The 13,428-nt window shown below is 39.4% G+C and overlaps 1 protein-coding gene across 8 annotated transcripts in view; it reads right to left on the bottom strand.

The window, feature by feature from the left end:
• ANO5 (anoctamin 5) overlaps positions 1-13,428 on the bottom strand; it is a 61,153-nt gene that overhangs the window by 43,880 nt on the left and 3,845 nt on the right. For 5 of the 8 annotated variants that reach the window (XM_075755348.1, XM_075755345.1, XM_075755346.1 and 2 more), the window contains exons 2-3: positions 4,622-4,666; positions 1,791-1,861 (exon numbers count right to left, since the gene is read on the bottom strand). In XM_075755348.1, coding sequence (XP_075611463.1) covers positions 1,791-1,861; positions 4,622-4,666 — 116 coding nt within the window. The remainder of the gene's footprint in view (positions 1-1,790; positions 1,862-4,621; positions 4,667-13,428) is intronic. The other 3 variants (XM_075755349.1, XM_075755343.1, XM_075755347.1) reach the window with 1 other exon arrangement.

Genomic DNA, 13,428 nt, shown 5'->3' on the forward strand with positions numbered 1-13,428 from the left:
GTATTAGGGGACATGGGGTAGGATAACACAAAAGCACAGAAAAATACTAACTTAAATATAAGCAAGCATCAGATAACCAGCTGATCTGCAGAAATTAAGTATCCAAAGCCAAATAAGCTGTCTCTTCTTAGAAGGAGAGAGGAAAATAACAAAACAAAAACCCAGAGTCATCAAGTCAACTAATGTTGCTAATATCACAATACTTTGTGATATTTAAGAACAAATCATGAAGAAAAATAATTATGTAAGGAACATGCATAAGTAGAAAACAAGAGAAAAGGCAGCATGAAGTTACCAAGGAGAGATTTTTGAGACGGTAACCAGAAAAATTTTTCATAAGGAGACTACCTCCCAGAAAAGAAAGTGCTGAAGATCAAAGTCTCCTCTTCTACCCCATCATGAATCTTTCAGCCTTCAAGCAAGATTCAAATCCCATGTCTCTACATTTATAAGACATATATGTTGCACCCTTCCTCCCACATTTCCTCCCTTTTCCTACGTCCTAAGTCACAAAGTGAATTCTTTCAGGCTTTGGTGAAATAGGTCATCTCCACCTACTCAGAGAGACTCAAAAAGAACTCAGAATCAGCTTCAGACTGCGATGCTCATCATGATATGACAACTCATATGCTATAATTTGTGATCGTATCTGCCCAGAGTTCAGTGAAGTATTTGATAGGCTGTACACTGAAAATTTTCCTGCAGAAAAAGATTACTACAACTCCTACAACAGCTTAAGAAAGTAGCAGGGTGAACATACCCTCCATTTTTAAGATGCAACTGGTAGATTTATGAAAACATTTAGACGATACAGTTGCATTTGCTATCAAGATAAAGAACTGTGTAATCTAGGAAGCACTGCTGAGTTCTGTCTGCACGTGACCATCTCCAGATTTGCCCCTTAGAGGTAGGTGAGGACACGCTTTAAGAAGTTCAGCAGAACAGCTACAGTTTTTCAACACTCAATTCAATAGACATCATTTCTGAGCGCTCATGGCCAGTATGAGACTCTACATTGACAGAGCAACTATTTCTTTTCCTGTCTACAACTCTTCCTATCTTCCTCCAAGCATATAATAACCATAATAAAGAAATCAGACAAGAGCAATTACAATAAAATACCAATTTAAAGAATGCATATTTTCAATATTCTTTTTTAATCTGTTTCTTAACTGAATAGTAATCATACACCACTATCTATTTAAGCTATTGTGTACTGTACACATTAAGCAATGAGGTACTGTGGAAAAACGAATGGCTGATGATGCTATTTGGATTGCACATGTTGCAAGGAGGAGGTATTCTTATAATTCAAATCTTCATTTGCTTTCTCATAAATCTTGCTGCACTGTCAAAAAGTTCCTAGAGCAGAGGAGCAGAAGAGTGCCTTGATCTCCCTGTCAAGCCAGCGATATGATACGCAGCATAGAACAAAATGTTGGGTTTATGCAGAAGCATTATGTTTTTCCAATTGCCAAAACATTAAACGACCGTGTGATTCTCATTTCAAGACTGATACTGTAAACACCCTTAAGCCCGTACTGTTTTCTACTGTGTTGTAGCGCTAACGCTTCTAAGTCTCTCATGAGACTCAGTGTGTATCAGTGTTACTTTCATGGTTTTGCTCCTTCAGAACACTAGAGGAAGAAAATATTTACATGGATAAAAAAATGGAGGTATAAGACAATCTAAAAATAATATTACTTTTAAAACTAATTCTTTCTTTCACAGCAACCCTTCCTCTTTCTTCCTACCAGTAGCATGTTAACACCATCAGTACTGTACCTTACCTCAGAGCTGCTTGGGACTTCTGATCCTGTAGTTGAAATAGTTTCACATAAAGGTCCATTGCATTCTTCCCCTAAGGAAGATTGAAAGAAAGATTCACATAAATACGTTCCTTATTTTAAAATATGATTGTATCTGGAAATGAAGTGAACCTTGAAGGCATGGAACTATGAACAAGCAAAAGCTGGAAAATAATACTCAACTACATAAAATCTTCAAGAATGGTTCTCTGAAGGGAAAAAACACTGTGAGACACAATATACTCAGTCTGTACTACCTGGTTGTAACCTTGCAGTCACAGAAACACGTTTTTAAACGTGACAAAAAAAAAAAAAAAAATCTCTCAGCATCACATATTTGATGAGATAAAATTCTTTCTTGTCTCCAATGTCTGATAGGCGACTGTCAATGAGAGTCTCACACGTGGAGCTTTGGTGCCTCAGTTATGAAAGTTATCTCTGGGGTTGCTTGCTAGAAATGGAATTATTTTTTTGTTGCTAAGGGATTAATGGTGCATAACCTCAAGATAACAGATGCCCACATAATGGAGATGTGATGACAGGATCAAGAATACTAATATCAACTTAAATGACCAAGCTGCTTCTTGGTTTTTTTGAGTTGTTTTTGGTTGTTTTTTTTTTTAAACTCAAAACAAACAAAAAAAGCGCCCAGCTTCATTTTAACAACAGTATTGAACTCTGACAGGACTTCCCTGCAAAAATAACCAGTCCATCAAGGAAACTGTTACTTAAATGTTTACACTGTGGGGAGTGGGGGGGGGAATTACATTGAATTCACACTCCTAAACCATACTGATACGTTTACTGGGCTTGCTGCTCTGAACCTACTCTGGACAGCAACTCAGAGCCCAGCTAGGCTCCTGCTTCAAGAAGTTTTTGTAAAGAACCATGTCTCCACTGGCTAGACAGACAGACCAGTCTCCTAAATCAGGCATCTAAATAACTCCACCACCAATGGAAAAGGATAAGCAATTTTGAAACAGCTCGCCACAATCTAGAGCAGGCATCTGATAAAGTTGCCTCTTTCTTAAAAAAAAAAAAAAAAAAAAGATTCATCATATTCCTTTATTCATCAAACAGCAAGGAAGTACTGATGGGTATAGCTTAGACTGGACAGACACTGACTACCTCAGCTTAGACTGGACCACAGTCAGACAACTATAACTAGATTACTCCTACCAATAAAACCAACCTACTCTTTTTTAACTTGCAAATATTTGATGTCAAAATTGCACCCAGGCAGGATATAAACTGTTTTTTCTAAAGTCTATAATAAGCTACTTAGACATAACTTGAGAACATTTTGTTTCCTCTATTTTTATTTTTTTTTCTTTTGTCTAAGTTAACCTACAGAAAACAGTACATATGATGTGATGAGAAACTGGGTAACAGTATATAAGAGTATATAACATATAATGAAGTTTCTGAATGCTAAGACATTCAAAGTTGTCACATGCTATTTTGCTAAAGCACACTATGCCTGCAAAATCTGTGTTGGCTGATATAATTCAAACACTTAAGTTATATTCATGCACCTGTAGAAAGATGTTTGCATATGCTGATACAAGTTGGGAGACCAGTATTAAGCCATCTCTAAAAAAGTTAACGTGGAAGTAAATTATTTGGGCTCATTCTGCCTACCCAAAAATATCATAAATGCTACAGGGACTACGCTGTAAGACAGACCACCAAACACAGAAAAGTTTTACAGGAACAGCTTCCGCACAGAACTGAATTCACTTCACCTCCCAACACGGCACAAGCGTTCAACATGTATAAGAAACAAATGAGACATAATGGGAGAATGTTACAATAAGGACAGAGAAGCCTTGACTCAAAAAACAGCTATCAAAATACTGAGATTAACGTACTTGAGAAACTGCTTCTGCAAGAATATTCCTAAGCAGGGGGTCTACCTTCATACAGGGCTGGCTCTAATAACATGAAGCTTGGCAGCTGCCCAGGACAGCAGACCACTGCCTGATGAAAACAGGGATCATCACAAGCATGCTCTGCTGCCTGCTCTGCCTGCAGCCCTGGGAAGCAGGCAGCTGCCGCAGCTTTGGCCAAAGGTAGCGAGCCCAGGAGCAGAAAGCCCAAACATGTGGTCACACAACCCTCCGTGGCAGAGGCAGCCTGGCACCTTGTCCCTGGAGCAGGAACATTCAATTTGCCTATGCTGCTGAGAGGACTTGAACCGATTCCACAGCCTGCAACAGCCTCGGTGTTTGTTTTTTGTGGATTAGCCTTTCTGTAGTTGTGAAGGTTTAACCTCAGGAACAAGCAGAGTTCTACATTTTAAATGCTCTCCCGGTAACATAGCTGATTACTTATGCAACTTGGGAAAGGAAATCCTCTTGGTATCTCTGATCCAGGGGAATAAAACCAAATAACCCTACTGCAGCACACAAGAAGGCAAAAAAGACGATGCAAAACATATATTACTCGAGAAGTACAACATACTTAAGACATTCACACCTTGAAAAAACCCACATAAACAGGTGCCCAAGCAGTATAAGAAATGCACGTCCAAGTCATGTAGGAAGGTATAAAGGAGCTGCAACCCAGAACTGCAACAAGCACCAGGAATGGAGATGCCCAATTAGCTCTTACTCAAGAGAGCTACCCACAGATAGCTATAAATTGACTCATAAATCACATTGCAAAAAGCTTAGCTCATAGGTAACATCAGTGACTCATAAACTCAAGTCTGATTTCCAAGAGGCTCTCGGCAGGAAAAAAAAAAAAAAAAAAAAAAAGGAAGGAGGACACACACAAAAGGGAGGAAGGCGTAACGCCGGTTAGTACAATACCTTCTGACCGTGATGGCTTGAACTTGGTGAGAATCGCAATGTTATCTTTAAAAGGAAAAAACACTTCGATAAGAACCAGATGTAAAATCCACTTTTAACACGAACCCATTTAATAGTTCTCTGTCATTTACAATTTGGCCACTATATCCAAACAAAAGAACAAGCCCTGGAAACAAGAGACTCTGGCCTAGACAGAAAGCACGAGCAGGTTCCTCCTCAAACACCAACATTTCCCTTTTTGTCCAGGCACCTTATTCAGCAACACAAACAAGGATGCCACTGTCCTCTATTAGCAGCAAGGGGGACAATAATAGTTGAAGTAATAGTTTCTGCTAGCCAAGAAAATGCCTTTAAAATTCTTCAGAAAATTACAACTTCATATCTAAAGATGGAGTAAACCAATAATATTCTGATAAACCATCATAGTTAAGGGAATGGCCTTGTTCTTCAACACTACACACGGTGCTGTACGTAAAGAGCTCGAGAAACACCCCCACACCCAGAAGAACGAATGAGGACACCTACTAAACACCAGTGGCCCTTCAATACAAAATTCATTTGTACAAATTGCAGTCACTCCTTGCAATTTTTTTGTTCAAAATTAATCCCAGAACCACACTATGACTATCAGAACCCATTAAAATTGTTGCAAACATATATAATTTTAATATTTATTGAAATCATTGGACTTTCATGGGCAGGCACATATCCCATCAGAAAGAAATACCTCGTTCACAATGTAACCGTCGTCTCCAACAGCCTTATAGTTCTGCACACAGCTATTTCTAACTCCTTAAACATGTGTGTCCTGGGAGTTTGCACATTATTGGAAATAAGTGAGCTTCACATGGCCTATAATTTTGTAGTATTAACATAACTCTGTCCCAAACTACACCCTACCGCAGGGCAACCTAGTTATAAACTTTCGGTACGCCACCCCTAAGAATTACAGACCGTTGCTATTTCAATTACAGACCCAGATGATCAGACCAACAGTAATCCAAAACAGCACACAGAAATCAACACTCAGAACTGAAGACTGGAGAAGATAAGCAAGACCGATTTCACCTCTTAAAATGTAAGTACCACACAAAAAAAAAGGTACTTCTTTTTGTGCAATGTTATGATTTCTGTAGCAAGCATGAAAAATTGGCTTCTTGTGTAATGAAATGATTAGTCATTCTACAATAGTTTAAGTTTGTTCACAGTGCCCGAATCACTTTCTTTTTCTACACGGCAAAACTGACATTTTAGGGGAAAAAAAAGAGGAATTTCATTCTGGACCCACTGGTTAAAAGAAGTGGTTCAATATGATTAATAGTTCAGGAATCAAGAAATTGTTCTTTAAAGCCTTTCTACGCATTCCACGATGAAAGACAAAAACACTCAGTGGCCTAGACACCAATGTTCTTATGGTTTTTCAAAGATGCTGCTTAGCTGCAATTTGCAGAATCAACACAAGCTATTCAAGCAGGACTGGCCGCCACATATTTAAAATCAGATCAATGGACAGGAGACCACACACACGACCTACCCACCCTTTATACAACAGCATGACAGCGGAAACTTCCCTGATGACTACAATGGTAATACAGGTTTTATGAGATTTAAAACTAAAGTCACCTGCAAGACAACAAGCAGCTCAAAATAAATTCTGTTTATTTTGACAAGTGCTGTTTAATTTCATTTAAAACATCTCATAGAACACAAGCAAGTGTATTCAGTGCTGTCAAAAAAAAAAAGTCATGAAGCTGTTGTAAATCAAGGCCTCCCACAGCCCCCTATTTTCTGATAGCTGGGGTGAGGTAAGCGGCACGGCTCACCGATGCCACAGGACTTGTGATGTATCCCTCTGCACCAAAAATGAACTGCACCTCCTCTGGGAGAACTGCAACCCGTCACAGGCCACGTCCTGATTACAACGTCTGTGCCTCCACTAGGCAAATAAAAGGTCCAGGACATGGGTCCAACCACAGGACTGCTCACTTGACTTAATTATTACTGCACTTAGCACACTACTATTAGTGGAAGAGTTTTGGCTTCTAGCACTCTCTCTGACAGAGGAGAAACACACCCTGGAGGACACCACAGGCCAAGTTCTGGTCTTTGGAGAAGTCTGTCGTGCTTGGGAAAGAAGGGACTGTAGCCGTATGGACGTGGCTGGACTTCGCTACTTGTCCTCTAGGCCAATGAAAAATTCTTGGCTTTTTTAATTACAAGCACAGGCACAGCCCGGGATGCTCTAGCATCTTTAACAGTACCTAACCAGCAATTTCCCTGGAAGATGATAATCTATGTCAATTCAACATCCCCAGGTAAACTGGGGGTCTGCTGGCAGGTGGGAGGAAAAAAAAAAAAAGCTTGGCTGATGATGCTGCACTGAGGCACAGCTGGGCACAGAGCCACTGGTGTGTAGATGCCGCAGCCTGGCACAGCTCAGGGCAACTCTGCATCAGAAAACAGAGCAAGAGAAGGCATTCAAAGGTTTCCTTCCTTTCAACTGCTATCACCCTGATTAATCTGCATCAAGTAGAGCTCTTGGTTGATGGCTTTCTACCAGTAAAAACATTAACATATTAGGTGCTTCTAAAGCCAAGTGGCAGCTGAATAGTCAGCTTTAAGGATCAAAATTTTAATTTTGCTACTAAAACTAGGAAATCATTGGAACCTGCACACCTAAGACCTCTGACAGAGCTATTTCAAAGGCAAAGTCAGAGCCAGGATTCTCAGGCAGGTGCTGACACACTGTTAACTGTTCAGCAGCAGTAAGACAGTGTTACTACTGGTACTGCTACTACTTTCAGCATTGTTTCCAAAATACTGTTTCCATTTATTTCCACGATTTTCTTGGACACAGTAACAGTATCCCTTTCAGTCAACAAAACGAAGTAGGAAAAAAACAACTTTCAGATCTGTCATACTGTCCGGCATATGTTTGATGCCTTTGGCATATCGGTTACAGGCGTACATACATACCCTTAGGGAACATTTTTGATGGTCCAGGTAGAATGAAAAAAAAAACCCAAACACCAAGAACCAAAACAAAAAACAAGAACCAAAAAACCAACCATACATTGCAGTTGTTATGAGGTAGCTACTTTGAATGATGAAGAAACTTCCTAATATTCATTCTTAACAAGCCACAAAAGAAAATTTTATTCTTAGATGTCTTGACGTTGCCATCTTAGTAAAGCACTGTCATTATTCAGTAACCTAGCCTGCTTGACAGAAAAGAGAATTCAATTTAAAATATGATTATTTATCACTAAATCAATGCGCTATTAATGGTACTGTGTCCTTTGCTCCCAAAAGATCGCCCTGGGATTCCTGCTGTCGTGGGATCTGCCCTGACAGATTTCCATCGTTGATAAGGAGTCTGACTCAGCACTGAGTGACTAACAAAAAAACATACCGAACAAAAGACCTCTCCAGAGTAAGGTCACTCATTCCAAACAAGCTTCATAATGACTATTGTAAGTGCTTCAATATCTAAGAAAAACATGGCTTTAAAATAACTTATTAACTAAATTTATGTGTATATTGACCATATCCTCCCAGAGCTGGATGACTGAGTTGCCAGGGAAACTGAGGACCCACCTAGTATGCTGGCTCCTGAGCAAGTAAAATAAGTAAAATTACTCTGGCATCATCTGAAGAGTAATAACTGCACTGCTGAACCAAAGATTCCATCTCAAAATTCCACTTGAAATGGTCGTTTATGCACACCCAGAGCTGCTCCTAAAAATTTAAAACTACTCCTTAACAATTAAAACATTAAATTCTCAGTAAATCCACGAATATTTATTGGCAACATTTTAAGATAACTTTATGATTCCCTTAAAAAAAAAAAAAAAATTGCGTTCAAGTATAGTCTGCTTCATGGACATACTCATTTTCAGCATGTGTTATATTATTAAACAAGTGATTCCAGAGAACAGGTATTTATCAACACATAGAAAGTAAAAGAAAGAATAACCATATTTTATATAGGCAAAACTATACAGAAGAGAAGTCTGTTCCCAACAATAAGAAAATCTCATTTAGCATTTGGAAAAGACATGAAGTCTTCAGTTCTAATCTCTATTACAATAAAAGGGTACTTTAAATCAGAACTGAGGTTTATCCACAGCTGTCTTCCTTTTAAAGAATCATAAAACATCCCTTCTGATTAAAAAGCACTGGCTTAAAAAAAAAAAAAAAAAAAAAAAAAAAAAAAGACAAGCCTTGTGTAAATCTGTTTTTAGCAAAAAACCACAAGCATGGTTTTGTAACACACCACTTGAATGGCATTTTAATGCGGTTAAGGCAATAAGCATTACTGTAAAGTATGTACCAGCACAGACAAGACTTAAAGCCTGCTGTGAGCACTGAGGTTAGTATTTATACCTTTCAGGTATCATCATTTTGCAGAATGATGCACATAAACTGATTAATAGGTTCGAATGCAATTAAAAAATGAAAGGCCAGACCAGTAGCACCTAGATAAAGTCATGCATTTTTAAATTGTGTGGCATTTAGATGCATGTAAATAAGGGGGAATAAGATGGCAAATAAACCTCAGAAGAGCAGGGTGGCAAAATACCCGACTGCAGAAGTGCTGACAACTCACGAAGTGCTATGGCTGTGCTTGTTTGCACTTCGACTATTTATACGTGCAGGGCCAGATTTCATCAGCACTATCTGACTGCAGAGGCAGACGAACCGCTCGGGCAATGGCCTTGCACATATATGAAAGTGTCAGGTGCTCCCACATCTCCTTTGAGAAAAGATGAAGGGGAACGGTGATACTGCTTTTCATCACAGCCCGAGGGAATTACAAGCGCTTCAAAAAGTGTTAGGTAAAGACTTGCTTCCCTAGAGTTCCCAGAGATATACTTAAAATCTTACAGTGTCATTCATTAATGCGTTTCTCCAATTTACACTGAAATCACTGATGTAACCCTGAAGCAACACAATCTCCGATTTCTTTTGGCCTTTGCAATACAGAAGTTGTCAAAACCAGCAGAGGGCTCAATGTACTATTCGTTCTATGGACATGCATGACATTCCCATCCTCGTATGAGAGATCTTCTGTAGATACTGTTCAGAGAAAAGTGATACATGAACAGGGAACTAACATTAGAGAAATAGTGAAAAAATGGTGGGCAGAGGGTTAGCATAAACTAGGAACTCATATAACTTGTGCTTTTATTAAGAAAGTAAAAAGCAATATATATATATATATATATAAAATACACCTCGAATCTACTGTCCTCTGGCAGTATTCCTCAGTTTCATGCTACCCAGACATTTAATTACAGATGGCCAATTTCATCCACAATTTTTTATTCCTTCTGGTCCTCATGCTCTACCTAGTTCAATACTACTTTCGTTATGGTTCCAATCAAATGTGTCATTGGGAATTTTGCTAGTGTATTCACCAAGTACTTCATTTTCTCATATTAAACAATATAAAAATATACCAGTATAGAAAGACCTTTTACTAACAAATCCTACAAAATCTTTTTTTCTGAAATATGACTTTGCAAGACTTGATGTTTTCTGTCCAAATTACTTTAAAGACAATGGAATAACTGGAGCATCTCTCCTATGAAGACAGGCTGGGAGAGTTGGGGCTGTTCAGCCTGGAGAAGAGAAGGCTCCAAGGAGACCTTATAGCAACCTTCCAGTACCTACAGGGCCCTACAAGAAAGCTGGAGAAGGACATGGACAAGCATGGAGTGACAGGACAAGAGGTAATGGCTTTAAGCTGAAGGAGGGTAGGTTTAGATTAGATATTAGGAAGAAATTCTTCACTGTGAGGGTGGTGAGGCACTGGCACAGGTTGCCCAGAGAAGTTGTGGATGCCCCATCCCTGGAAGTGTTCCAGGCCAGGTTGGATGGGGCTTTGGGCAACCTGGTCTAGTGGAGGCTGTCCCTGCCCACGGCCGGGGGGTTGGAGCAGGATGATCTTCATGGTCCCTTTCAACCCAAACCATACTAGGATTCTGTAACTCTGTAAGTAACATACTGACCCCAGAGAGAAGCAGATCCCAACAATCAAGAAAATGAGCAGGGCAACAGACGATGGCTCCCATCACTTTAGAGTTTTTTATGTAAGCGCCAGTCGATTAACAGGACTGAAGTATGCAAAGGCATCCAACTTGCCAATGGCCTCAAAACCACATCTGCTAGTCATTACTCGTTAGCACAGTATATTTCTAGCACACTATAAATTGTGGAAACATAGGCTCTCTGATTTCCTACCTGATAGTTAAGAAAATCTCTTTGAATAACAAACCACAAGGCCCTTTCTAATTTAGGGCTAGTGCAGAAAATTAAAGGCCAGCCATCTGCATCACAAGCCCTTCCCACGTGGCTTGCTGGGGTTCTGTTATTTTGCCAAAGGCCTCAAATTTCACATTTACCCTTGGGGGCCTGCTAAGGAAGACAAAGGGATCACTTGGGATTTCCAATTATAAGACTGCACTTCACCCAAAGATATTCTTACATCCTAAAAAAGAGCACTTGGAACTTCACTACCACTACTGGTCCTCACTGAGAACCAGTAGAGAATGGCTCTGTACCAAAAAACCCAGCCAAACCAACAAGATGAAATAACAAGGTGCTTATATCTTACTGTTATGTGTAAAGGAGCGATCCATGTGCACTGAAAAAAAAAAGTCTGATTTGAAACAGTAGCCTGGAATGAAGTCTCTTAACAAAAGTAACATCAAATGTATGTCTATTCTTCATTGATTCTTAACGATCAGATCTGTAACAGACTACTATGCTACGAGTGCAAACAAAAAAAAGTAGTAAATCACATAACACTTTAATCTATACGATCTATTGAAAATTCCGGATTACAACTGTGCAAACAATTTCTTTCCTTATTTCTTTGGCACCAGTTATGACTAAAGTAGAAACTCTATATTAGCAGCAACCAATGACGAAAACAAGGGCTAAAGAGAGAGACCGAAGGCAGGCCTACGATATGTGAGAATACATGCTAGTTCTGCCTTGACGTGGTGTGAAAAGTGATCCAAATTTACACGTGGATATATTCTGAATACACAGAAATAGATTCAGAAGCGTTTATTGGATTACTGCAATGTGAGTATTGGAGGTATGGAACTAAAGTATACTCCCAGCTGTTCTGGAGAACTACAGTTACACATAGATTTTCACGTTAGCCTACCCAAATAGGTGAGTTACAGATTATATTATGTTACATGCAGAGAGGTAGTTGGTGCTTACAACGCATGTCAGCACATTTGCACAAGACATGAAGTTTCCAGCATGGGTTCAGGTGTCCTGCCTTATTCTGCACCTTTTTATCAGCAGCAGCCAACCAGCCTGCTAGCACGCCTTTTCTTGGCATGCGTCAGGCTAAAGCAACGAACGCCATCGGTTTAACAGCTGTAGGTTCTTGCAGGAGGCCAATCAAAAAAAAACCACATACATCTATCTCTATAGCATAATCCAAGTAACCAAGTCCCAATCTACAATCAACTCATCCACACAATGTTTAATCTATAAATAATTCCTGACAGATTCTTCAGCTTTCTGCAGATAGCTGACACCTCAAAATCCTTCCATAACTACATTATAATTGCAAGAACTATCCCTAGCAGTACCATAGAAGGATCTGCTGTCCCCTTGGTGCATTTATACGCATGCGCATGTGAAAAGCTACTATCAAATATAATTAAATTACTGCTAGATAATGAAGCACAACCTGGCAATTACACAGCTCTTCAGTTCAACCCCCAGATAGCAATAAAAAACTAGTGGAAAAGTTCACTGCATTATTACCTTGCCACTTAACACCTGACACAGCAATTCTCACCACATTTTTACATTACCTATACCTTCTTAAGTACATGCTTATATTAGGTGACTGTACTTCTCCTCCATGCGTACATACAACTCATTAGTTTATAGATACTACGTATGAAGACAAAGATGTTTAGTTTTCTGGTTTTGGGGGGGGTGGGTGTGTTTGTTTTTAACAAACTATCTGCCAATGATTCTCAGCATAATTTTAAAAGCACATTTTCAGTAGTGCCCTTATATCTTATCCTAGCTTAACCTTGCATCATAGTAATTGTTAATCATTTGTACATAGGTGTTAAAGTGCCCTTCCATTTTATGATAGTTATCTCATTTCTGTAGAGATTTTTCTAGAGTGCAAAAACTTGCATTTCAACACAGCTTTCAGTTCTCAACATGTGCTGCTAATGCACCTGTTAAATAAAAGCTTGAAAAGGCAAAGTAACTTTGAATTTTGTTTGTAAGTTGAGAAGAATTACTTACAAAAAACCTTCCAGGGTGCGGATACCATACTTATGGCACAATTTCACTGACCAGCGGCAAAGACTGGAAACTTTCCAGCTATAGAAACACTTTCAAAATTTAGACTTTTACTCAGATCCATAGCCACATTTTTATTAAAAAAAAAAAAAAAGAAAAAAAGAAAATCAAACCCCTATGCACTGGAAACCTGCTTTTCCATTAGTCCTATAAACACCTCTGAATGGAAGGCCACGCCAGACAGCACCTTAGCTGCAAACTGCCCTAGAGGAAAATGCTGAGAGAGTATCCCTCTGCCTTACGCTGCAGTAGGGTTTCGGTTGCTTCCTTAGCACTTATTTGGCATTCACAGCCCGGAACCTCTGCCCACAGCTGGAACCAAGCCCTTCCTCCAGGAACCACCAGGAGCAAGAAAAAGCTGCAAAACACTTTCTTTCATTTTTCTGAGCAAAAAGGTGAAGCTGCGGATCCCTTCCTAAATAGAGGCTCAAGAGCATTCACCGGGGGTGGGT

Source organism: Balearica regulorum, chromosome 5 (genome assembly GCF_011004875.1).
Source record: "Balearica regulorum gibbericeps isolate bBalReg1 chromosome 5, bBalReg1.pri, whole genome shotgun sequence".
Taxonomy (NCBI): domain Eukaryota; kingdom Metazoa; phylum Chordata; class Aves; order Gruiformes; family Gruidae; genus Balearica; species Balearica regulorum.